Source organism: Hirundo rustica, chromosome 20, assembly GCF_015227805.2.
Source record: "Hirundo rustica isolate bHirRus1 chromosome 20, bHirRus1.pri.v3, whole genome shotgun sequence".
Classification (NCBI taxonomy): domain Eukaryota; kingdom Metazoa; phylum Chordata; class Aves; order Passeriformes; family Hirundinidae; genus Hirundo; species Hirundo rustica.
The window spans coordinates 141,706-169,089 of NC_053469.1; the positions used below are offsets into that span (position 1 = coordinate 141,706).

General features: G+C 40.3%; 2 protein-coding genes across 8 annotated transcripts in view; both read right to left on the reverse strand.

Annotated features, from left to right (window-relative positions):
* The window catches only part of RALGPS1 (Ral GEF with PH domain and SH3 binding motif 1), a 94,952-nt gene extending 68,888 nt beyond the window's left edge, over positions 1–26,064 (reverse strand). For 5 of the 7 annotated variants that reach the window (XR_005703720.2, XM_040083270.2, XM_040083269.2 and 2 more), the window contains exons 1-7: positions 10,872–10,925; positions 8,443–8,559; positions 5,746–5,839; positions 4,856–4,896; positions 3,768–3,883; positions 1,917–2,024; positions 1,517–1,567 (exon numbers count right to left, since the gene is read on the reverse strand). Coding sequence is in view for 6 of the 7 variants with exons in the window: in XM_040083270.2 (XP_039939204.1) it covers positions 1,517–1,567; positions 1,917–2,024; positions 3,768–3,824 (216 nt within the window). In the remaining variant the exon portion in view is untranslated. Of the gene's footprint in view, positions 1–1,516; positions 1,568–1,916; positions 2,025–3,767; positions 3,884–4,855; positions 4,897–5,745; positions 5,840–8,442; positions 8,560–10,871; positions 10,926–25,978 lie in introns of those variants that run through there. The other 2 variants (XM_040083265.1, XM_040083266.2) reach the window with 2 other exon arrangements.
* Positions 12,890–26,066, reverse strand: ZBTB34 (zinc finger and BTB domain containing 34). The gene is made up of 2 exons (XM_040083272.2): positions 25,979–26,066; positions 12,890–19,134 (listed from the first exon to the last, which is right to left on the reverse strand). The coding sequence occupies exon 2, from the start codon at positions 19,110–19,112 to the stop codon at positions 17,613–17,615; it is 1,500 nt and encodes a 499-aa protein (XP_039939206.1). The 5' UTR covers positions 19,113–19,134; positions 25,979–26,066; the 3' UTR covers positions 12,890–17,612.
* Positions 26,067–27,384: the final 1,318 nt, after the last annotated feature.

Consider the following 27,384-nt stretch of genomic DNA (forward strand, 5'->3'; position numbering starts at 1 on the left):
ATGAAGCAAGTGACAACGCAAAAGAATAGCAAATCAATTGTTTGGGGATACTTTTTGCTATAAAATTCTGGCACAAGTTTCATAGCAACTAAAGTAAATGCAAAATTCACTCTAAAAATGACAATTATAGTTTAGTATTTTTATTTTTAGTTACTCCTCAGAGTATGACACTACCTCTGCTTTTGGCAACTAGTTAGAATAAAAAAACCCCTCAGTTTTGTTCTGGTATTTTGTTCTGGTATTCTGGTATTTATATCTAAACAAAACTTCCTTATGAAAAAGTATCCATGTATCAATTTGTACATATTGAGAATTTTTCTAAGCAGATTTTTCTATGGGTATAGCTAATTTCTTATTGCATTATACATTTGCCATTTTTTCCCCCACAGGAAAGAAAAGTCTCCCCAACTGCCTGGGGCACACATGTAATTTCAGAAGCATGAACTGTCATATTTTATGCTGCCATGACCTGACAGCATAAAACTGTCTTAGTGTTCATGGGAGAAAATAAATAATTATCTGACAGGAAGGAAAGACAACAGACAGTATAGGAAGGAAGTAAAAAATTAGTATTTTGCAAAATAGAAGTCTGCTAATCTCTCTGAAGTATTGTAATAAATAATGACTTGTTTTGTTAGTGACCAAATTAGTTAGCGGCTAGAGCTTTCACTAAAAACCTTCTAAACTTGACTGCCCCTACTGATATTGTCAGAAATTCAGTTCTGCTGACATTATGGGGGGTGCAGGGACTGCCCTTTACATAACCAGGATATTCTAACCTTAGGACAAGAAAACAACAAGCCACAATGGATACAAGTATGGAGTCACGTGATTCTTGTACCTTTTGCAGTAAATAAATTTATCATATTTTTATGCAAATTTGTCCTACTCTGATAACTACTTTTATTCTTCATTTCTCAAGTTCTTTTCGCTGATTTTCAAATGTCTATGTTAACTTCAATCACTTTTCCTCAACAGGCCTCAAGTTCCCTTCTGTGTCTTTCTTAAAAGGTTAAAATCTTAAAAGACAATAATATACCATTTTTTAAGGATTTGGGCTGATTTATTCCCAGCATTTATTACTTTGAATCTTAAAAATGATCACACAAATTAAAAAGCTTATCCAGCAGCTGATGGAGCCTAAAATTGAGATTATGGCCAGAGGCATGAGTCAAACTCTGAAATCGGGTATGAATTGAAAAACAGCAGCAGAAGGGAGAACAGACAATTTTTACATTTGATACACTTATCCTGAAGAAACACTCCACTCAAAGCAAGACAAGAAAAATTCCAGAAAAGCACAGTCATCTCCTTTGGCAACAGATGACAAACCAAAGGAACTCATGCTGGATTACAGATTCACAGTGCTAACAGGGACTATGCCTAGAAAAATATTAGTGCAGTGCAAGAAGGTGAGCATTTTTGAACAAAAAAGCCTTATTTGAATTGTCACATTTCCTCAGGCACTGAATATTTACACTGAAAAGACGTAAGCAGATGGTTTAAGAAAACCTACCTCAGGCTGTATAGCTTTAAATACTGGCATATCCATCAATGTTATCTGGCTCTGCAACGAAGACAGAATTTTACATTATGTAATATAATGTGTAATATAATAAGATGTATATTTCCATCTGCCCTTCAGTAACTACAAACCATACTCATATTCCTCACTGACCAGAACTAACCTATGCTAGGGTCTCCTAAAAGACTTCAAAAAATGCAAATGACTTTATAAAGTAAAACAAATATGCTGTGTCAGGTCAGTACTAAATGATTAAATCCCAAGACAGGCTTATTTTATTGAAGTTCATAAAGTCAGAAATTTGTTTTCAAAAACATTGGAAGTTTATTTAAAAGGGTTTTTTGGGGGGGTTTTACACAAGTTTAATTGCAAAAATAACATTTCTACTTACAGCAAACTCCTCAGGAGTTACTTTCAACACATCAAATACAACTGCATCGTAGCTTTTATTGGCATAATCTGAACTTCGCCCTTCCAGAGAATCTGAGCTGCTACTACCCTACAAAGAAAAAAATAGTAGGCTTATCTGCAGAATGATAATTTCATCTCAAAAATCAGGGGAAAAAAAAGTGTAAAATCTAATGACAAGAAAACGTATGAACTTCAAGAAGTTTCAGACACCAAATTATCAAATTTAGTTTTGCACTGTTCACAAATGTTTCCAACTTCCTTCTGCAAAAACTACAACTTAAAATTTTAGCTCTATGAAATTTTCATTTTAGCAAGACATTTTTAAAATCATAGATTAAATGAAAGAGCTGTCACACAAAAGGAAATGTGTTGAGATTTTGAAGATGCATTTTCCACAGGATTTTTAAAATTAAACGCACAAAGTAAAGACTGGGTAGCTCCAAGTCAACCTGCTCTATCCACAACTTTATAACAAAGGGAAAATTGACACATTCTGAAATTTAACCTGCACGCTACTGATTAAGAAAGCCTGACATTTGTACCAGTCAAACCCAAGAAGAGAATAAAGGGAAATTAGTAGAAATGCAGACCGTTATGTTTTATCAGGCAAGTGCCATGTCAGCATTCAGAAAGAGAAGCACTGCCTCAGTATCCACTGAAGGAAGTGAGTAAAGGATCAAGATTAATATAGTCTTGTTGGACTTCCAAAAGACTGTTGATGTTGTTCTTCACTCCGAAGACATTAAGCCCTAGCACAGAAACTGTCCTTGCAATGATAAACACTTAGTTACAAGGCAGTTGCTACAAGCACTGAAAATATGTAATAATAATCACATTATTATCTGATTATATTCTCCGAAGAGAATTATGTATAGATAAGTGATGTTTATTATATATTCAACAATCTGGTAAACCCTGTAAACTTATTGAAAACTATGGGTCTTCATTTATTTAATGTAGCAAACCAAAAAACCTGGCAACGAAAAACTGAAAAGGGTCATCATAAGATTTGATTAGGTATGGAAAAGCAAAAGAGAAAACAGGTAACAGATTATTAATAGGCTCCTTTATAAATCCTTGGTGTACCAAACTTTGGAATACATATGCAGTATTACTGTCCATCTTAAAGCTGAGAAAGAGTTTCTCCAATCTCACATTTAAAATGTGTCCTTTACTGGACAAGATTTGCTTTAGCTGATTAATAATATTTCATCATAATAACAGATGAAAGCAAACAACTAGAAAAACTCAAGCAACTAATTCCCAAGCAGTGTTCCGTTGGCTGTCATGAAGCAACAAACAGACCATTAGCTGTGTACAGCAGCTTGACGCTGAACGAGGCGGCTCTTGGAAGTAGCACCAAAGAGCTGCCTGGTCCCCAAAGGGTACAAACCAACATCAAAATGAACAAAATTTATAATTTTCTAGAAGACCAGTAAAATGAAAAGGAAAAAAAAAAAAAAAAAAAAAAAAAAGGGGAAAAATGCGGCTGGATATTTCTGGGTTCTCTTTCTGATAGACTTCATTACTTCATTTTGATATTCCATTGTTCTGAACTTGCTAATAATACATGGCTGCTCTAAGTTACAGAGTAACAGGTCAAAAATGTTATTTAAAACGAAACAAAAGGAGTAATCGTCAACAACAACAATAAAAAAACATGGCTGTGAACACCAAGAACCATGGAGTGTTCTACAATTATTCTCTTGCTATGTTAGCTCTTTGGCTTACAAATCATGTGATATTTGACTTGAAAGGGCTTCTGTGAAAGCTGAAGCAAGCCAAAATTTCCATTTTGATACAGGAGCTAATAAACCCCAAGGAACTGTACCTCTGGAGTGGCGGAGGTGACCATCACATTGGCCATGAGGTCATTCCTTTTATACATGCTCTCCACAAGATCCAGGAAGTTTCAGCTCAGCCAGCACTGGCTGAAAACAGAAAATCCTGCAAAGCAAATTATTTGTTGAATAAATAAAATTTATTAAAAAAACCCCAAGATGCTCACAGATGATAACCCACTAATACAAGATATTTCATTTTTCTTTCTCAGAGCAAAGGACTTAGGAAACAAGATTATATTAGGAGATAGATGCTCTTTTTTTTTCCAGGTACTGAATGTGAAGGAGTACAATCGAACATTGCTAAAGCCATGCCAAGTCCTTACCCTTACCTCCACTCAACTCAAGAAATGCAGGGGGAAAAAAGTGTATTATTTGCCATTTATGTTGAATTAGGTTTTATATAGAAGTCCCTCCTAGACAGAACGAAGTCTCAGAAACTGCAGGCTACCACGAGCTGCCTACAGAACTACAAGTCAGCTCAAGCTCTGATGCTCTTTAACTGAGAAAACAGCATGGTTGTGTCATCATTCCCCACAGCATACATGGACCAGCCTATGGCAGGCACTGACACTGATTCCTGTGCATGGACTCTTTCAGCTAAGTCTGCAGCTGCTCAGACATGCAGCAAGGGACACTGCCACATCTCCCTCTGTATCCTCGCATTCCCTCCTACGACACCGATCACACTAACAGAAAAAAATCTGGAAAAGCAAACAGCTAAGAATAAAAATAACCACTTATTTTACTCTCTTTAGAAATATGAGGTCTTTACGTCTCATTCCTACAAAGACAAACAATTCTCCCCAGGATCTCACATGAAACAAGTCACTAATTTTACTTGAAATACGTCAAAATCTTCTCTGCTAAACAAGGCAAGATTCAATTTCTTTTATCTTTTCTCCTGATAAACTCATTTTCAGCACTAACAGGCTCCTAAGTATTTCTAGGTCTGGAGTTGCTCTTCTTAATAGTCCTTACAATCCTAAAGTGAAAGGTAATTCTGTAGATGTAATTTCTTTAACATGTGGCATTTACATTAAGGCCACAAAAATATCCTTGTGTCCTCCATCCCTACCTTTCTGAATAGGTTCTCCAGCACATGGGGACTCAATAACGCTGTGAAAGAGGAAAGAAAAATCCCATGTGAACTTGTACCATGCCCAGTTTCAGTTTTACACCAAGTCAAAGTGAGACAAAAATGTTTAATACCTAAACCCAAAAGCACTAATATACTTTTGCCTTTCAACATTCAGCATGTACATAAATCTTGCAAGGCTAGAAACTTTCATTCTAGACAGGATCAAAATAGATTCCTCTCGCCTTACCCCCTACCCCCAAAACGTTCCAAATATAACACAAGCACTAAAAATGCACTGCTTCTTCCTATATTGCAAAGATTTCTCCAAGAGTCACATCTATGAAAAAATAATTCTCTACACACCCACTTGTTTCGCTACCTTCGTGAAAGTCATAGGAAGCAATTATCCTTTTAAGTCAAGTCCACTTGATCATTTGAAGTGTTTCCCCACCTGCAGAACACATCACTCTGCACAAAAAATGACACAGAAGCTAATACTAAGCCCATGGTGTGAAGAGGCTGTCAGACAACATAGAAAAAGATATTAAAAATGAATCTCCCCTATACTTGCCATATTTCACACCAGCAAGATTAAAAAGATATTTCTGAAATTCTAAAAATTATCAAAGGCCCGAAGTGTTGGAAATAAAAGGTAAAAAGTCACTAAAATGACACACAGCTTCTTTTCACAGCTTTTGGTTCTTACAATTTCTTTCAACTTGCTCAGGTTAATCATTAAAATGATGCATTACACAACCAGTGCTAAAAATCAAAACTAAGAAAACACCTTATCTGTTTGCACAGAAGGTTCATGGGCACACTGCAGTTGATCTCCTTCATAGGCTGCCAGGAGCAAAGTGGATAAATCAGGATGCAAACATACATACCACCAGAGGTTGTCTGTTCTTCTTGGCCAATTTGACACACCCATTTAGATACGTAGCGTTCTCCAAAGCAAAACTGAAGACAGTGCAAAAACAACTGGAAAAAAAACCCCCAAAATACCACCATCAAAACCAAGCACAGAAGTAAAACTTAGAGTCATTATTTTACCAGCATTTGTCAAACCTCGTTATCTATGCCACAGAAGCAACACTCTCTGAAAGCAAAATGCAAATTTTATATTGCTGTTAGTAATATGCATGTAATGCAGTCTAAGTGCCCACAAGTTCAGTCTCAGTACTAATTACCCAACTCAAAAGAAAGTCACTGAGACTTAAGCACATAAAACCACTTTTGGCCAATAAAGTCCCTGTGCTCTAATTTCTGAATGCTAGCAGAGCAATCTGAGGAAGTTACTGACTCTTAACATTGCTTTCAGCAAATACAAAAATAACCATGTCAGCAACCACAGATGAATGTTGTTCTTATTGATTTTTTCATTGGAGGGAAAAATACTGAGCTATATATACTTCCCACCAGCCCTAATTCAGTCATCCGAGACGCCACAAGTCAACTGGCTTAGCTGATCTCAAAAACCATTTACTTACTATTTTCGTTAGTTGATTATGGTTTTCCTAATATCACTGAATCATGAACTGAGAGCTGCAACATGCTTTTAAGAAAATACACCTCAGCATTCTACCAAAAGATAACTGTTCCTTCTTAAGCTTAAATTAGCTGGTTCATTGAAAACAATTAGTGAACTAGGGCCCTAACTGGGCACTGATAAACTTGGTTAGAACCAAAGGAAGTAATCAGTAGGATCTGAGTTTTTTAAAAATAAATTTATAACAGATTAGTTCCAGTTGGAAGGGGCATACAGTGATCATCTAGTCTCACTGCCTGACCACTTCATGATGACCAGAAGTTAAAGCATATTATTAAGGGCATTGTTCAAAGGCTCTTAACATTGACAGGCATGGGGCACCAACCGCAACTCTAGGAAGCCTGTTCCAGTATTTGACCACCTTCTCAACCAAAGAAATGCTCACCGATGTTCAGTCTGAACACCCCCCCCTGCAGCCTTGAATCATTCCCATATGTCCTGCCCCTGGATTAGGGACAGAAAAGATCACCATCTCCTGCTCCACATCTCCTCTCAGGAAGCTGCAGAGAGCAACAAGGTTGCCAATCAGCCTCCGTTTTTCCAAACTAGATAATCACAAAGCCCTCAGCTGCTCCTCAGAGGATATGCCTCCCAGATTTTGGTATCAGACATCAGAATGGTTAACTGGCATCGATCAAAATAAGGGAATGAAGAATACCTAAAAAAATCTTGCTTCAGCAAGACCAACAATATACTACTACGCAACACTGGCAACACCCAGCCTAAGACACATTTACAACACACCGCACAGAGCTCATATTCAGTTCTGAACTGTTTTTCATCATTGCTTTCATTTTCCTTTTCTTCATTCCTACACTATTCTTCCAGATGTTGACCACTAGAACCTCTCATTCCTTGAGGAACCATGAACAAAGTCATACTCAGGTGCTGTGGGCACAGAGTACAAACAAAAGTACATTAGCTAACTACTGGAAGAAAAGGGTTCTATTATGAAAACAGAATGAAACAATAACAGGGTTATATTTTTGCCCCCGTGCTTGCAATCAGTCACTGATATGAAACTTGTATCACCATCTACTTCACGTCCAGCTTCAGCCCTCTTAAGGGCAGGGTGGTGGTTGGGGAGAAGTCCCATGTTTTTATTCTACCGGTAATAAAGACAAAAAGGCAAATACCATTGCAGTATCAAAATCAACACACTGCTTGTTCTCCATGTCTAGATGCTTACATACCTCCCCCACCTCCCCATTAGGCTTCTTTTAGGTCAGTATCCTAACTTTAATTAAAACAAAACAAAACCAAAAAAAAACCCCAAACCAAACCAAACCAACAAAACAAAACAAACAACAACAAAAAAAACCACCAACAAACAAACAAACAAAAAACAACCAAAAAACCCCCAACCAAACAAAACCCCCCCCCAACAACAACAACAAAAAACCCCAAGACAATTCAAAAGGATTTAAAAAACCTTTTGAACTTGCACAATTTAGAAGCTGTTTGTCACTGCAGTGACAGAGCAAACCATCCTGGAAGGATCTGCAGAGGAAAATTTCCTCACATCTTTAAAGGCATCAGCTGCTGAGTGCTACATGGATACTTGCTAATCTAGAGAAACACAAACCTCAAAAGCACTGAGCAACACTGATGCAAGACCACTTAATTCTTGACAGCATCCTTTCCCAAAAGTACAAGTATTTGAAGAACTTCGCATACACTGGAATTTTATCTGTGTCTAGAAATCTTTACTAGAAATCAAGGCTCCGCATCAAAACAGAGCTCCAGTGCTCTCTCCAGCAGAAGTCCTCCCTCAAAAGTCATTACCCTTCAAGCAAGTCTGCAAACCTGAATAACTTAGAATACCAAGATATATGTTTAGGGAAGTTATATTTTGAGGAAATCTTCATGGAAGAGTTACAAGAAAAGAAATGTATCTGCAAATTATAGTAAAATACTACTACAAGCCAAGTTATCTAAACAGAAGAGAACTGACAGACACGTCTACAATCTCCGGTTATCAAATATAAGTGAAAATATGAAATACTTGTAACTTTAAATACAATTGCATACTTACGGTAGAATAAGGCAGCTGTGCTCTCAACCCATTTTGCTGCACATCCCCATTAGTCCATTGCTGGGTCTAGCTCTGGCTTTTCAGCAGTTCTGTCTCTTGTGTAAAAGCATAACATTCCTGTAAATACCAGGAAAACAGGATTATGGTGACATTTATTTCATAACTCAACTCTTCTCAAACAGGGCACTCCTTACCTGAAACATGTACTCTAGTATTTTTAATTCTTACCTCTCCCTCACAACTTTCACTGTTAGCTCCTCATTCTACTTTCACTGGTATGTGATAAATTCCCAAACTCAAAAGAACTACATATACAACAGAGAGGGAAGAGCAACATATTATAATTTTTGTAGCTAAATATACTATGACTATGTGCTTGTAACTCTTCTCCACTCTGTCAATCAACACAAGTCCAAGCCAACATGCATTGTTTATTGGTTTCACTCACTTCTTTCAAGGTGCTTTATGAACTGTAAATACTACTCAGCCTCGCACCATTTTCTTCAAGGCTTAACTAAACAAAGCAAAACGGATACAAACCCAACCACAGTAATTCTTTTATCTCTATCAGCAAACAAAGCCATAGTTCTTCCACCAAACACAAGCACCACCAATCCTGAGAAAAATACTGCTTAGGTAACTCATTTTAGTAACATTTATATTAGGCATAGCCCTTCCCTTTTCTCCTCTTTTGCCTTATACCAACTTTCATAAAACCTAATGTTTAAAAAAATTATGCATCAAAAGAGAGGAAAATAATCTCAAAGACATCTTCTTTTATATAGACTGACATGAAAATCCCATTAAAGCCCATGTTGCTTTGATAAAGTTAAAAATCACTGCAGACCAATTGGTGCTACAATTGTGCCTCTACTTTCTTTTATCACTAGGGAACCTCCCCCTTAAAAAAGTCTATCTTCCAGACTATAACTATATGCAATTCCTACTGGCATCAAAGCAAGCTATCTTTCGCTGGAAAAGCAGTATGTTTTTGACACATCCAAAACCCATCCAGCAGGCATTCCCTGCACAAGCAACTGATCCTAGTTCACAGAAGAATCAAAATGAGTAGTTAAAAATGGGTTAGCATCCACTGAAGTATTTCAATCAAATTACAGACATGATGCCCGTTGTCTGCCCTGCATCACATGGTGTTTTAGTAAAATGTAAACCTTGTAATTACTATGCACCTAAACTTCTAAATGCCTTCCCTTCATTAAAATAAGGCAAATAAACAGAAAAACAAATGAAATTACTTGGTTTGAAAGTGCTTTGAGGTTATTTTTCTTCAAACTGGTGCTACATCATGCAGGACGGGCAACATGCAGAAAATGAACAAACAAGTATGTGTAGTCCTGCCCTTTACAGCAGCTTCCTGTCCTTCTCAGGCATGAAGAATATCTACTAGGCATGGCATGAATGGTCAACAGGAGAAAATAATATCTGACTATCAAGCTGGACGTAAAAGACAGATTGCAACATTCATAGATAAGGTTTCTGAGGCAAGGAATATCCTCCTGTATTTCAGAGGCACCAACGCATTTCAATTTTTTCAATAATTAGCATTGCAAGAATACATGTACTCCATTTTGTTGGGTTCAGAACAATCAACCACAGAGAAAAGGCATGATGTACTTCTACAACCAAGAATTTCAACAGCCATTCCTTCTCCTTCCATTACATGCCAAAGCCCCAGGCTGACATAAGCCTGCAGAAGCTAGACCAAAAACTATATGAAGTGATTTGAAAACAGATCACAGTCAAGGCTCTTAAAAAAAATCCCGCACCGTTTCATCCACATGATATGCAAACAGTTTTCAAATTTATTCCTAAAGACAGAGGAAGACGTGGCCGACCCTAGGCGGTTTCCATCTGCTCCCTCTACACCCCACATCCGCACCAATGCTGCTCCGGCTGTCCGCCCGGACTCGCGCCGCTAACTGCAACTGCAGTTGCAGCACCAACTGGACGTGCCCGCCCCGCCCCACGGCAGCAGGCCAGCCCCGGAGCCCCCCCGCGGGCGGGCAGGGCCATGGGGACCGCCGGCCCCGCGCCGGAGCGACATCGCCCGGCGGGGAGGGGCCCGGGGCCCTTTCCGAGAGAGGCCGCGGGGCCGCTCGGGCGCTCGCGGAGCGGGGAAAGCGCCCGCCCGGCCCCGCCAGAGCCCAGCGCCCCCCCACTCCCGCCTCCCGCGCACCTGCCGCGCCCCGCGCAGGAGGCGCCCGGACCCGCCACGGCGGCGGCGATGCGGCAGCGCCCCGAGCTGTCCCTCCAGGAGACCGGGAGCCGCCGGCCCCCGCAAGCGGCGCCTTCGGATGGTGGGTGCCCGTCCGGGCCCGTCGCCCGCAGAGCTCCGCCCCCGCAACACACACCGGGAGCGGGGGACGGCAGAAGGCGGAGGGACTAGGGCGGTTGGCGGCCGGTCCCACCTTTTCTGCCGGGCACGCGGGGCTCGTCCCGCGGCTCACCCAGATCGGGCCCGATCACCCAGCAACGCCCACGAGACTCCCGCGGTGACAGGGAGGACGCCTTCAGCGCCGCCGAGGACGCGGCCCGGCCCCGGCTGGGGACCGCGATGGGCGGTGTCGGGGCCGCCGCGGACTGACGCGCGCTCCAGCCAACCCGCCTCCCGCGCGGGAAGCGCGTGCCAATGGGCGCGGGCGGGGCCGGGAGCGCGCGAGCGCAGGTGCTGCCGGCCGTCCTTGGCCGCGCCCGCCACCCCCGGCGCGCCCCCTGGCGGTCGGCAGCGCGTCTGGCGCACGCGGCTCCGTGGGGTCGGGCCGGGCGCGCGGTGGTCGCGGGCCCGCGGTTCCGAGCATGCCCGGGCGGCCCCTCCGGACCGCGGCCAGGCCGCCGAGCAAGCGCCTCTGGCCGCTCCCGCATTAGAATCAGTGAAGTGCCGTTCGTTCGCGCCCCCTCGCGGCAGCATGGGCTGTGTATCTCTCTTCCCGGAGCACCGACGAACCTCTCGGAACCTTCAAACGAAAACCGGGGTCAGGTTCAGGTCTGGGTGATGATGCTGCGGGGCAGTGAACCGTGTGTGTTTTTCCAAGGCAATCAAACAGAACTTTGTGGGTTTCTTGGTAATTGAGAGTGGTACTTGAAGCTGCGAGGCAAAAGGGTGGTGCACCTTTCTCTGATTTACAGCTTCTCTAAAAGCAACGTTCAGGCACAGTGTGTGTAGGCATCACAGGAAAACAGGAAAACATTGGCTCTGTGGACTGGTAGCTACATGCAGGATTCCACCCTGCCCATCAGACTGGCCTGCAGGTTTGCATGTCAGAGAACCAAAGTCTAGTGAGGCATACAGGGGAAGCTTTGAGATACTGCATGATGCCCAGAATGTATTTAGAAGGTGTCTTTCCAGTCTCCTGGTTACTAACGGTTTTCAGTGCCTATCAAACTCAGAGAAGTTTTAAACATCTTTAGACATCAAAACTAAGTGTGTATGAGTGTGCTTTTCAAGGCAGAAAAATTCAATTTGAGAATAAACTATAAAAACAACTTTCAATATAGATTTGAGATGTACTCCCAAGTCCCGATGCTCACAACACCAATAACTGTATCAAAGCCAAAGGCACTATACGAAAGATATTTTCCCTACACTTCCCTCCCCTTCAAAGAGGCTAAAGAAAATTAATTTCATATGAATCTCCAATCATTTAACAGACGATTCTTATTTGAGTTTATCCTATCAGTGTACTGCCAAGCAACACACTTTCCTCTGATATTTATAGTATCCGTTCCCACTAGAGCAAAAGTACAGAATTCTCTGGGAAAATGTTTCCTGCTCTGTCCTGTATCACTGTACCAGGACATTAAAACCGCAGTACAAGGACTAAAGTATTTGAAAAATATACATTAGTTACCGGTATTTCTATAGGAATTTGGAAAAAAAACCCATCTATCTGAAAACTAGTTAACTTCTTATCCAAATGATTATGAGATTCTGTCAGAGTTACCAAACTGACATTTACAGTACTGTAAAATGGTGGTGTTCACTGTCCAGGTAGGTCTCATGCAGCACAGCAGCACAGCCTCTGAAATCCTGGGTATAAACACTGTTCTGCTAACAATGGAATCACCCAGCACCTGCTCCTCTTGAAGGTGTCATAATGAGGACTGGAAACCTCTTTTTTTTTGTTCCTATTTTAGGTTTCTGTTATGTACAGCACCTTAAATGACCCCTACATAACATATTTAAAAAAAAAAAAAAAAAAAAAAAATAAAACAGCCAGTACCCTCTAGTGGAAAAGAATGTAGAGACAAGTAATGTTACTTTAGACAACGTTCTAGTTGGTAAATCAATAGTAAAAGGCTTCTTGTAACACTTCAGTAATAGCATCTAAAATGCAAGCCCCTTGGTAGTTAAATATCTAAATGTAGACACTGACACCACAGACTTGCTCTAGAAGCATTTTAATTTACAAACAGCAATTCCAATTGACTTTATACCATAAAAAAAGCAATTTACAAGCAAGAAACAAATTCATCAGAACAAAATAAAGCAGCACAGAAATATTCATGTCACAAATCTAAAACCAAAGTGAATACAAGAGTAAAATATCATTTGAATAAATATATTAAAGTTCATGCTGTAAAATAATCCTTAATGGCAAGTTACTAATTCTTACAGCATCAGCTTAGCTAGCTTCATTTACTTCACGTGGCGATGAAGTGCAGAGGTGTGAGGTTCCCGGTTTATATTGCAAGATAATGACACCAAGTCAAGTCATTCAAACTGTTCAATTATTTATCTTGAAAAATAACCATACAAATAAAAGTTATTTAAAAATACAATTTTTCAGTCAGAAACAAACACTGTTAAAATTGTGCAAGAGCTCTACCTCTAACCAGATCTACAACCAGAGGTTCTCGGGCTGAGTCCAAAGGCTGAAACCCTGGCCTGTGGGATGGGAGTCAGCAGTTCTGTATCTGCCATAGCAGGAGCAAGCTACAGGAGCAAGAAGCAAACCTGCTCAGTCAGTATACACGGCTTCACATCCCCTGAAGAAAAACAGGAACACATGTCCCAGGCTTACTTATTTGTTTAGCTTTTTTTTGTTTTTAATGTAAACTTGCATAACTTAAGTTAATGCTGCCACAGGGATGTGCAAGTAGTATTAAATCTACAATATTAAATACAAGTATTCTGGCACTTGATAAAATATATGTAAAATGCACACGCATTATAAAGTTTGAACATTTTGAATGACTTTACTAAACTTCCAATTTGATCACTGAGTATTATGAAAGTTACAATTCATGAAATAAAGAGATTCATATAAAGAATTTACATAATTCCCCAAATATTTTCAAATATAAAATTTAATAAATAACCCTGACCAGTCAAAAAGCACCATTCAAGGGTAAAATTCCCTTGGAAAATAGATTAGGTGTTGCATATTTGAGTCCCTTTTAATGGTTTCATGGGAAACCTGTTTAGAAAAATGACAACAAAAGAATCACAGTAAACTAATACAAAAATTCAAATAATATATATATATATTTAAAGGTAAAGCTTATTCAATATTTTCCCAGCCCTTGATTTTATTCCTGTTGTTCTTCCCATAATTCTAAAGCCTAAACATATTAAGAGGCCTCATTGTTTTGTCTAAAAGTAAACCAAAGGTTTCAGCATAAAACACAAATTTATGCTGGGGAAGACTGCATTAAAACTCTCAATTTAGGCCCACAGTCTACCCTGCTAACAGTGAACTGACAGTATCCTTTATGCTACAGAAAGATTTCACACTCAGAAAGCAGAGCCAATCTTGAGGCGTTAGCGACCAAACTGAACTTTTAATACACTGTAAGTATTTACAAAGCTATTTCCTAAATGTATTTACAAGTCGAAAAGAAATAATATGGAAGATAACTGATAAAGAAAACTAAAATAATAGTTTTAAACTAGAAACATTAGCAAAGGTATAAAATCCTTTATTTTCACAGTTTGTCAGAATAGGTTAAGCATCTAGAGGAAAGGACACTGTCACTGTTTTCACATTTGTCTAGAATTAAAAAGGTAGATTAAGAAGAGACTCAATTATGAACCAGCCTGTATCATTTCATTACTTATTTTCCTGTCAAATATTTCTTCACATATTTTACTGACTTCTGTATTTATTGTAAATGAAATGTGTAACAGCTCTGTGCTGAGAACTGCAAGACACGAGACACTGTACAGTGTTTCCACCATTTGCTAAAGTAATGGCTCCTGCTCGGTGGACTGGTGACATAAACTCCACCAGGTCACGCCTCGTGTCTGTGACAGTGTTGATCCTGGCACCCCGCTATGTGACAAGGCACAGTGGCACTGCTGCTGCCAAGGGTGAAGTCGGTGTCCGGCAGAGCTGCGCGCGGGGCGCTGCCGGAGCCCGGAGCGCTGCCGGCCGCAGAACTGGACTATGGCTTGGAGTCAGGAACGCTGCCCGCGCGGGGAGGGAATGGCGCACCCGGCACGAGCCGGGGCGAGCAGGACTTGCACACTGCTGAATCACAGCTTGTAGAAAAATGGATCATTTCCTGCCCCTTAACAGTCTGTTATAATGTTTAGAACCTGAACCTGTACAATCAACATGATGTTGTTTTTTGTTTGCTTTTGTCTGAGACAATTTTGGATAAGTCACTCTTTGGTAAACTCAAACCATTCTGATACATTTACAAATACAAGTAACTAGATTTAAATAATGATAAGATTGTGACACAGAGAAATTCAAGAAATATAAATCTGTACCCATATCTTGCTATCCTCAAGTCATCCTTCCAGGGAAAAAGTCACACCAAAGGCACCACAGCACAGGTTCAAGATAAAGGGTTAAGAATAACTGTACATTTCTTGGATTTTGCATGTCTCAAACTTATTTTACCAAAACATACTTTTTGCATTTAATTACTTAAAATAAACACTCAAGGAAAAAAACTGTATCAAAACCACCATGTTTTCAGGTGGGTAAACATACAGTCTACCTGCCTTAGACACAGATTATCCCTTCCCTTACTGGAAACAAAAATTTTGTTGTTGCCTCTAGGAGAGAAACATCTCCCCAACCCCTGCCTCTTTATTTAGGCAGTTTTAGGGCCAAAGAGACAAATTATGTACTCAATTTAACTGAAACTGCTCCGACGGAGCAGGTGGAGGTTATACTGTAAATTCATGTTTGCAAGATTAATTCTTATTGCAGACTGACACAATATTAAGAACTACTGTATTTAATAAAGCTACTGCACAATATGCCCCAGTTTCACAGGGCCCAGAAAGTTTCACAAGATAGCAAACCTACCTTTTTCTTTCCAATAATTTAGAAATTAGCTTTTATTTTCTAATTTTTGGGAGTTAAACAGCATGTTCATAAATGAATTTTCAGTATCAGCTAAAGAAACATAAGACCAAATAATATAAAACCTGCGTTCTAAAGAAGTATGTGATTAGTTTAATACTTAATTCTGTTCATCAGGTAAAATGCAGGTAGAATGTTAAACAGTAGTGTTTGCCATTCCATGCTTTTGAGGTCTCTTAAGCCATTGGTATTTTGTGGTATGGGTTTTGTTGGTGTGGGTGTTTCAGTGGGTTTTTTTTAATTATTATTTTTGTTTTGCTTTTGTTTTTCCTGTTTGTTTGGGAGTTTGGGGGAGTTGGTTTGTGTAGGGAGGGCTTTTGTTTGTCGATTGTTGGGGATTTTTTTTCTTGACCATTATGATTATGTTTCACATTTTATATACCATACTGACCTAAATTATGAAGTTAGCACCATACTAAAAACACGTATTCGGTGAAACAAAAAAGATTTAGAGTATTTCTAAAGTTGTTGGTAGCTCCTTTATAGAGAAAAAACCACTGAAAAAACAGAGAAGCCATAGCAACTCTGTAATACTCACATATGAAATAACATATTGCTCAAAATTCCCATAGAATATCTGTTTTTCTATACAAAAAAAGTACAAATTCCAAGTGCTGGCACTTGGAGATTTAAGTAGGAAGTCAACGTGCACCTGAAAACAGCTCTCTGTGAAGAGACCTATTAAAATACTGCTTGGAAATACTGTGGTTTAAACTACATCTCTCTCATGTTTTAACCAACCATGAAGAGTGATGAAGTTAAGTTTAATTACCTGGTATGATTCTACAGTACGAAATGAAGGTAGATTCTGAGGCCAGTAAAAACACATTATAGACCACAATGCTACTTTTAGGTTTGCTAATATTTTATATATATATATATATATATATATATTTATATATATATATATTTGTGTGTGTGTGTGTATCTATATATATAGATATATCTATCTCTATATATATAAAAAGGTCAGCACCACAGGTTGTCCAGCTTGCATTCTAGACAACTAACAAAACCTTTAAACAATTTAACCATCGTTTAATAGATTTATGGCATTTGGTTTACACATGTTATAAAGCAAAGCTATTAAAACAAGGTAATTCACTTTGCTCACTTTTGCACACAAAGTAATAGTTTAATAAAATGAATACCAAACAACATTCGTTTAAAACCAAAACCATCCTCCCAAAGTCCAAAGTTCTAAACCCTAATCAGAGAGGAGTCCTAACAGTTGATAGAATGGCATATGGTATTAGCCTCGACATACTTTTACATTCACTTCAACCAGAACAGGGAAAGTGAAAGCATTTTATATATATAAAGCAAATTTATATATATAAACAGACTCACTACCAAAACCAGTTAGTAAGAATGAACAGATTTTGTTGTGACAGGAGAGGAATCAAAGCTGTAATATTCTCTCTCCCCACTGCTGTGTAACTCATTACCAGCAACAGGATTTAAGAAATAAAGGAAATTACAGCTTCTTTGAGCATTCAGCAGAGCTGCCAATCTTATTCTAACATCTTCCTTCACTGGCATGTGTGTCTCACCAGATCAATCAGCAGACTCCTCCTAGCTTTTCCCCAGTACACTGTCTTTATATTCTGAGCATCTTACGATATAAAAAAAACCAACCCCAAACAATTCATGCTCCTTCAAAAACAAAATACTTCTGAAGTCTTCTCCAGAGACCATTTCTAACTGATTTTCAGAAGGTCAGGAAAATTAAAAGGCTGTTACATTTGTAGTGAAGATTACTAAAAGAATAAAATACTTAAAAAATACATTAGTAATGTGCTTGTCTGTGTTTCACTTAGATGTAAGATTTTAATCAGATGTGTTAGACATTGCATGAATTTCTATACTAGAATCCATGGCTTCAGAAGCTGAAGCATCATTATCTACTTTCTGTTCCACAAATGCTTCTGTTCTGTCTGGAGACTCAACCCTGTTTCTCACTTCTGTAACACCTGGGTGATTTTTTCTCAAGTGCTGGTTTAGTGTACCCTGGAAAGGAAAACATTTTCCACAGATCTCACAGCGAAAGGGTTTGTCATCTGTGTGACCACGAATATGATATTCAAGCTGGTCCTTACGGGTATATTTCTTTCCACAAAACTTGCACACAAAAGGAGTTATTCCCATGTGTAATCGCATGTGTCGATCAAGGCTCCCTTTCTGGTTGAAAGATTTGCCACAGTAAATACAAATTAGCCTCTCATTGTATGGATACCAATGACCTCTTGCATTTCTTTCCCGTGGACTATTTTCATATCCTGGATTACTCACCATAGATTCACTGTCAGCCCCTTGCACCAAGCCCTGGACATCACTATGCAAGTGACCTGTAGGTACTCGTTTTTGGCGTGCACGACCCCCTCTGAAACAGCTCAGCATTGACCTTGAAGGACTTGTATTGCTCAGGCTTCCAAAGGTTTCTGACACACCTGTAGCCTGGGATGAGGCATGGGTAAATGAATAAACATGTTGTAAAACAGACCCATAGGAACCAACATTTACTGCCACCACCTGCTCTCCATCCACCATTTCAGTGTGATATCCATCATCACCAAGGGAAGAGCTATCAGAGCAGCTTGGCCTGTCAGACTTTTCCATTTTAACTTTCACCTCTGCAATCTGACTTTCCCTTACTATCAGGTCTCCTTGCTCATGATCACCTTCAATCTGAATCTCATATTCAGAGATACTCCCGCTGCTCCCTCGGTCTGAATGCCCTTCTTCTTGCAGACGACTACGAAGAGTTTTGCCCGGAGTAGTTTCCATCCGAAGATCACTGCCTGCTGCTGATTGTCGCACCTGAGAGCAATAGGGAGGAGATATCTCAATAGGGTTGGCAAAGTAGCTGCTGTCTTTAACGCCATTGCGATTCTCTGAATTTTCTTCGGCACCAACAGTGACAGAATCAACATCACCAACACTGATCTTTGAATGGATACTCTCCAGTATCTGTGTGCACTTGTCAATGACGCACTGCATCTGTAGGAAGCTAGCTGCAGTCAGAAAACTGACAACGTCCTTCAGTTGCAAGGACATCCTTCCAGTGTAACAAAAAGAAAGCAACTGTTCAAAAACATTGGGGTTTTTAATAACTGATATAGATAGGCCACTCATGGTGCTTAATGCTGAATGGTCACGGAAATACGGAGAACTGGCAGCTAAGACGGCTTTATGGGCACGGAATGGCTGACCCTGGATGTGCACGATTATGTCACAGAGCTTCCCCTGCAAGCGGAGTTCGTTTAACTGGCTCAGAACACTGTTGCTGTACTCTGGCACATCAAACTGAATGAAACTGCTGCTGTCCATTTCTACAGATGTAAAGAGTAATCTGAAAGAAAAATTAGAAGATTTAAGACAGAGAATGAATACTGAGTTTTCCATTTCAAAAACAAATGTTTGCAACTGTTTAAGTTAAATCACCACACTGATCTGTTGAAGGTGCATTACAACAAAACATTTAGCATAAGTATTTGATATAATAAAAATGTAGAGTCTTAATCTAAACACTCCTTGCATTTCTATATTTTGAATTATCCCTCTGCAAGTTTCACAATGCAATCAGAGTCTCCCTGGGATAGTCTGTCCTCAAAGAAACTTTGCAATTTCACTCTCTGGCAAGAAGAGCAGAACAATTCATCCTTCCAAAAGAATATCAATTTTATAGCCATTAGGCAAGGTAAACGCTTCAGAACCCTGAGTAGGTGTTCAAGCCAAGTACTACTTGCAGCGAACTGCATTGTTAAATTTCCCAAGAATGATTGTTGGAAGGTACTTCACGAAGTTTGAAATATCTCCTAAGCAAAAGTCATCCTAAGGCATGTGTGTGTGTACATTTGAAAGAAAAGTGTTTGATACACCCATGGACTTTCCAATAAAAAAAAAATTCTTTTGTGATTTTAATTTTTGTTTTTAACAAACCATGATGTGAACTTTGAATCTCATCTGACACAGCAGTGATTTCCTAGCTAGAATAATTTGACATTTAAATTCTAACCTAACTTAAAAGCAAGGGTACTCAAATGCCAGGAAAGGACATTCAAAGAGCCCTTAAAGAAATGTAGAGCCCCAAACAAAAGCTAAAGTAAAGCACTTTTCACAGATTACTATTGCAAAAAGCATGCACATACACAGTTATCAGCCTGAGAATGTCAATTCTGCAACATTACCATACATTTCCAAGACTGGGCAGTAATCAAGCACCCAAGTACCTTCAGACTTTTATTGCTATTCTAGTTCTTATTAATGCAGAAGTCTAAAGACACAATAGTGCCACCATACCTGCTTTTCCAATTGAATAAACAGATCTCAACATTGACTTCATGACTGATGCAGGAAGCATATCCAAGTATCACAATATACTAGTGGATTTTTTTTTTCTATTATGTTACATGCTTAAGATGGTAAGAGTAAACAGCACATCATGGCAGTGAGTTGAGAGGATGACAGAGTTATATGTCTGTAAGTCTGATCATGAGTGTAGCAGAAAAGCATTAAAAACCTGCAACACAGATCAAGGGAACATACAGCATTGCTTTGAAAGCAAGCAAACAGATCAAGTACATGCTGCCTGAAAGGCAGTGCACAAGATTCTATACCCATCTGCTCTTAAAAGGGAACAAGCTACAGCACAACCTTGTGACTACTTTTCCACCTTGGTTTCTTTCTTTGCAGATACATGCTTCCTGTGACCTTGAAAACATCTGTGGAAAGCTGGGGTTAAATGACAAGAATTTTGAAATACAGCAGCAGTGGACAGAAGTGAACCCTTCTTCCAGTTTCAGCCACAACCTTAAATCTCTAGCTACAGGAGAACTGACCAGATTACAAATGGACACCCCATTCAGGAGCAGGCAGAACTGTAGCAGGAACAGCACTGAGGCTGCAGTAATTTTGGCAGGGTTAGTACCAGAGCATCCCAACTTCCTTGTATCAATTTGGGAAAGCAAGACCTGGGGGAAAACCCAGGCACTACACACATCAGAGAAGCAGGCACCATGCACCATGTTTTTTTGGTAAAGAGCCAGAAGAAAAATGATCTTATTTACAAAAGTCCTGAATGTCACTATCTAGAAAATAAAAGTAATCCATAGATTATATTCCCATACACAAGGTTTTATTTGTATAAAGAATCAAGTTCGGAACTCCATAATAAAATTCTAGTAACAATAACCAAAATAATGTTCAGCAGGGTACTGTACCATAACAATAATCAATTGTTCATCAGTGCTGGCAGAGCAGTAGCACTTTCAAGACTGAAGTGAAGAATTTATAGCTGAAACGTTTCTGAAAGAAACCAGGAAGAGAACTCCAGTTTGAAAAGGCTAGTAAGAACCCCTCCATTTTTTTAACAGCTTCCTTCAAGTTGAAATATCTCCCTAACCTCTTCTCTTTTGGAGTCAGGCATATAGCATTAAACTGAAGCAGGAAGGTACTTGACACATCCACTGTATGGTCTAAAGAAAAACAATTATCTCTGCAGTTAACCAGACAGTCATAACGAAACTTATACACATAATTCCTTACAGAATTAGCACAGGCGAAGAAGAAAAAGAAATCATGCCCAGTCAGAATTCCTATTCGGTGCCTTCCATAGTATCTCAGCACATGCAGAGGGAACCTGTGTTATTTAGGCTCAGTGTAGTCATATAGAACAATAGCTTAGAATTATGACAGTTTTATTTGCAATATATAAACTCAAGCATTTGGAAGGTACTGACAACTAAGCAACTTGAGCTGGACTCAACAATCCTTTTGGGTTCCTTCCAAACCAGAATATTCTGTGATTCTGCAAACTCACAGCAGTGTCAGGTATACTCATTGTTAAAAAGTAATGCATTTTGTCTTGCTTTAGCTTTCTTCCGCCCCTGCCTGGGAGTTAGTGTAAAGTTAGGGCAAAGTCCTGTAAAATTTGAGTCTGAGCACCTGTCTACAACTAGGTCCTCTCTTAACCTTTTCTCAAAAGTAGGGCAAAGTGTTTAAGGTTTTAATAACTATTAGGTATCCAAGACACTGGCTGAAGGTACAGGCCACAACTGGACACCACATTCACTAAGTTCTAGAAAGACTCTGTGTTGAGTCTCATGTCTATTTCTGTAGAAGATGATACAGTCACATTCAAAAGAGCCATATAAATTCTCTTTGCATCTGCATTATATTTATTCATCACGGTTTTATAGAGCAAAAGTAGCCCACAAAATGGCTTTAGTAGTAGTGGACCGCTGCCCTATATCTTCAAACAAAAGTGTTCATTGAAGTACCTGTGAACATCAGAGTGATAGGCACTTAACAATTCTTATTAGATTTCAAAAGAAATTTGCTTTAAAAATTATGTTCTATGAAAACTCTTATTTAATTTAAAAAACAAGAATAGATGTTGACAAACCACATTAGGTATTTAATTTCACTGACATCATACAGTAGCAGAGGAGAAGCATCATATAACTATAACACGAAGCTGTGTGTCTGCCAACATAGTATTAGTTTCTGCCTCTAAGTCTGCACCTGTTTCATTTCCTTCACTCACTGAAGTATGATTCACCGTTCCCACAGCCAGGTGAATGACACAAATTACGCTCATTTTAACTCACACTAAGGTGTAAGAAAAGATCCCTTGCATTTTCTTAAATTAGCTCAGCAACAAGGAATCCTTGGGAAAAAACCCACATTACAAACCATCACTGTTGTAGCACATTGGAGAGAAGAAATACACAGAAAAGCTAGGAGGGTCATAACAAAAATTAAGACAAAAACAAAACAAAGTACTCTACTCCATAACATCAAAAATGTCTCTACCAGGTAACAAGTGACAGGACAAGAGGAAATAGCCTCAACCTGCAGCTGAGGGAGGTTCAGGCTGGAAATCAGGAAGAATTTCTTCACTGAAAGGGTTGTTAAGCATTGGAACAAGCTGCCCAGGGAGGTGGTGGAGTCACCGTCCCTGGACGTGTTAAAGAAACAACTGGATGTGACACTCAGTGCTCTGGTCTGGTTGACAATGTGGTGATCACGTGAAGATTTGACTTGATGATCTTGGGGGTCTTTTCAACTTTAATGATTCTGTGATACTCTCTCCATACATTACTGCTCAGAATACAGAGCAACAGCAAGAAAATAAACAGGTTTTTGTATAAATCAGCACACTCCTTCCTTCCATTTTGTAGGAGCTAGTATCTGCACCATCTGTGGGAGAACTCAGGACATAATTGCATATATGTATCATCATTTAAGTGAATTTTAACCAAGGAATGTAACCATATCAGCTGTGATCAAGGAAGTTTTTGGGCAAAAGTCTTCATCACTCTTAACTCTTTACAGACTGCATTTACATCAGTCCTCAGATTTACAACAGTCACACTAATTAACACTAGCTGTATCAAAGAAAAACTGCCATCAAGTATGTCAAAGGATAGGGGGGTCTCTAAGACACTCTTGATATCTTGACACATCTTTGAAAATAGGGAAGTGACTGATCATAGAACATTTTACCAGTTTTTACCTCTCATAACAGTGAAGTATTCATTATCCTTTAAAAGTCAACATATAGTGCTCTTGGAGGGCCTTAAATAAAGTGCCACACAGCACTGCTACTTTACTGAAACACCATCCCCAAAGCAGGGTAAGCTACCCCACCGATAAAAAACCCCAAGAGTTTAATTTTGCAGCCATTAAAAAACTCCGAAACTACAGGAGGGCAAGAAACCCATATAATCTCCCAACAACTGAAGTACAACAGATTTCTAATAATACAGACAGCACTATGCAAATATGTATAATTGTTTTTTGCATTAATTCTTCCCTTCTTATGAAGTGCCCATTGGAATCAAAAAAGATAGAGGCAGTTCGCCCAAATTATCTGCAGGAGAGCATACAAGAAAAGGCGCATGTGGCATATTATTCACTGGAAAACAGCCTTGAAACAGTCTGTTTTGTGTCTGGTTTGGACTACAATACAAAATCTATTAGGTGAAAACTACACAACACTTTAAAACTTCATTATTTTGCCTCATAAAAATGCAGGAAATGCCCACTTCCTCAGAAGCAGAAGCCAATTAATACAGGCTGAACTGTAGTTACTAAAAAACTTAGCTCATACACTCTTGCATCCATAGATTATCAGAACACTCCAGTGAAAATCATCATTGCTTCTCTGCAGCCGGAGAGGCCACATTCTACCCAAAGTACTGAACATCTGCAGTGAAACCATAAGCAAAGCTCTTGCCTGGCAGGTGAGAGCTGTGGCAGCACTGTGGGACACAACCTCACTAAATAGCTGGGGTGCAAAGCAGTGACCCCTGACACTCAGTTCAGTAAAGCTTTACTAATTCAGACTTTTGTCTAACAAAAATTTAAAAGGATTTATTTTCATCTCACCAGGATTCATAACATTATGAACAGAAAATCACTTCAGAGTGGATGACTTTAGCATCAAAACAAAATCAATTTATTTTGATGTATGTATATACATGAACATGCATACATACACACATACCAATACCAGCAATACTGCAAACTCATTCTCAGTGTTCAGCATGGTGCAGCAGAGATACTGTTGGAACTGCGTATCTAGAATTTTATAGAAAAAAAAGGATCCTCCTATTTGAGCAAATATCCAAAGAAAGCAGATATGAAACGGAAGTCCAAGTGACACCTTTGTCCCTTATTCTCTTCACTGTCTTCGTCACAACTGCTTGCCTGTGTGGAAGTGATTGAAAGGGCAAAAGTGAAACACCTATCAATGCATAAAGAATAGTTTCACCTGAAAATTAGAAACCTCAATAGAAATAATCTCTAAATCTTGATTCTAGAAATCAAATTACCACAATAGCTGCAAGTACATAGTTATTTCTGAATATAAGAAAAAAAGTCACCAGGAGGTAAACTAGAGATAAGCCAAGATCATAAGGTGCCTTCCAAATCAAACTGTTCTATGTGTTTGGGCATGTTGGTGATACATACATTTCAAAACAGCAAGATGTTACAAGTAATGATCAAAAACTTTAATTTTGTGCACAAATTTCACAATATCCCATTATGTAATGCTAAACTGCCACATTTTCTGAATACCTGATAACTTTGAGATATCACTATCATTATAAAAAACCCTCCACCCTGTATTTTGAGACTGAGAATATATATATAGCCAGAACTTTCACAAGTGGGAAGAGAGCTCTTGAACCTTCTGATATTACAATTCTATTTACGACCAAGGTATTACTCCATCAGTGTTATGCATTTTAATCTCTCCACTTTCTTTTCTGTTGTGGTTTTGGTGTTTGTTTTTCTGTTTGTTTTGACAGTAGCCATTCTTCATCAAATTGTTGACTTTTTGCCTCTGATGTTTCTTTTAAGCAATGAAGTGACTACATTCTCTAGATATCAGCAAAACTTTTTGCAGTAGATTTACAATAGCTACGAAAAGCACATTTTCGTGGTATTTTCCCAGCACACTAGTTGGGACAGATGGAACTGTCTGAAGCCGTCCCTGGACAGGCAATGAAGCACAGGCACATTCTGATCCAGATGTTGAATATTCTGTAACACGGAACAAGTGCAGCTAATCCTGTATCACTTTGTTTTCCCTTGAAAACCAGGCTCATCCACATTAATGTATCTGAGACTGTTCTGGCTTGTTCCAAATTAAGTCTCAACTCTGATTTACTCTAAGACAATTCCAATTCTGCATACCGAATGTACACACCTGCCGGGATTTGGAAAGATCTTTCAATTACAGAGCTTGGGGTTTCACTAGAACTTCCATCTTCTCTGACGGAACATCAGCAGCTGTCCCCCAACTCCTGGCAATAAACACCTCCCCAAATGGGGCCAGGTTAGTTCCGCCCCAGTCCGCCGTGCCGAGGATTTTACGCCTCGCTCAGGTTAACAGCAGACCCCGACACAGGCGCGTCCGTCCTCCATCCCCGCACGCCAAAGCTGCCCCAGAGCCACCGACTCGGGTTACGCGACAGCTCCCGTCGAGGCACGGGCGGCCGAGAGCCGCCTCGACGAAGCCGCTGCCGCCGCTCCAGGCAGCCGAACCGAGCCACGGCCCGCCGGGCCGCGGTCGCCGCGCCCCGCGGGGCCTGTCAGGCGCCGGGACCCCCGGGAGCACGGGCCCGTGCCACCCGGGAGCGCCGCGCCGCCTCGGGGCCGAGCGCCCTTCACGCGCCGCTCACCTGGGGCTGTCTGGGGCTCTCACATGGCGGATCCCGGCCGGCACGGCCCGCTCCCACCGCCGCTTCCCGCCCGCTCCCGCAGCCGCTCGCACCCGGAACTGATTCCGCTGGCGGCCGTTCCGCTTCCTGGTGACGCCCCGGCAGCGGGCGGTGCCCCCGGGCCGCGCGGGAGCCCGCCCGCTCCCGACGCGGAGCCCGGGCGCTCCCCGCCGCCGGGATAGGGCGGAGCCGCCCTTGCAGCGCGGCTCCTCGCGAAGGCAGAAGCATTGGAGCACTGGTTGAAGCCGGTGTGTACGCGGGCAGAGCTCTTCCGAGAACTCTCACGGTGTGCAGCTCCAGAAGAGAACGCGCACTCAGAGCCATACCCCGGATAGACAGTCGCAGATGCAGAGGGAACTTTTGGGGGAGGACATCCCCCACTCCAGTAAACTGCCATCTTTATTGAGCAAAGAATTAAAAAGTTCACCTCTGTTACATTGGCCTTGTCACTCACAGAAACCACTCCAGCAAGCATGCAGTAACTTTTTTTTTTTTGGTTTGGATTTGTTTTGTTGTGTTTTTTTTTTTTTTTTGTTACCCTGCACATGCCTGTAGGTCAGATAGACCAACGATTCACTTTATGAACCAGACAGTACCATGTACTGAACCATGTACTACTTGACAACAGTAAGAGTGACTGGTGCCAGTAGGTCCTGCTGGGATATCCACCCAGTCTAACTGGACACCACATTCCGTCTTCTGGAGGTAGGTCTTTCTCTCCCTTTAAGACACAGAACAGAGTCTTCATACATTAGGCATTGAATGCTGATCAGATAAAGCATCGGCCTGGAAAGCATCCTGGCCAGGGCACAAATAACAGAGTTAAAGAACACAGAGACAAACTGTATTTGTTCACTCAACAAAAAACAAACAACAAATTCTGAACAGGCAGAAAAATGGGCTTATTCTTCTGTGTTCAGGAAACCCAACCAAAATAGAAAATTAATTTTTTTAATATTCAACTTGAATTTGCTGAAGACTGTGTTACACAAATATTGACTTCTCCAGATATTGACTAAGCATGCTTTCAATGAGAGCAAGCTTTTTTGCTTAGGTAGTAAGCAGCAGCTGGGACAGTTCCACAAGGACTGAGGGGATGGAGGCTGGACAAAACCAAGTGTTCAATTTGAGTACCTAAATTTAGTCAGGGAGAGAAGGAATCCTCACAAGAAAGTAAGGGAAACTTAGTATTTAATACTTTTTGCAGCATGAAGTTTCTTTCGTACCTAGAGAAGAAAAAAAGCCTGTGTTATCTGTACCTACTTCAAATGTACCAAGAGGCCTTTGGGACATGCGGTTGCTGCTACTATCAAGTGAGTGTTCTGGAATTTTCCTATCAGCATGTACATTCTCTGTTGTAACTTCAG

Coding starts and splice junctions, on each gene's coding strand:
- ZBTB34 (XM_040083272.2), bottom strand. CDS start 19,112: ATGGACAGCAGCAGTTTCATTCAGTTTGATGTGCCAGAGTACAGCAAC.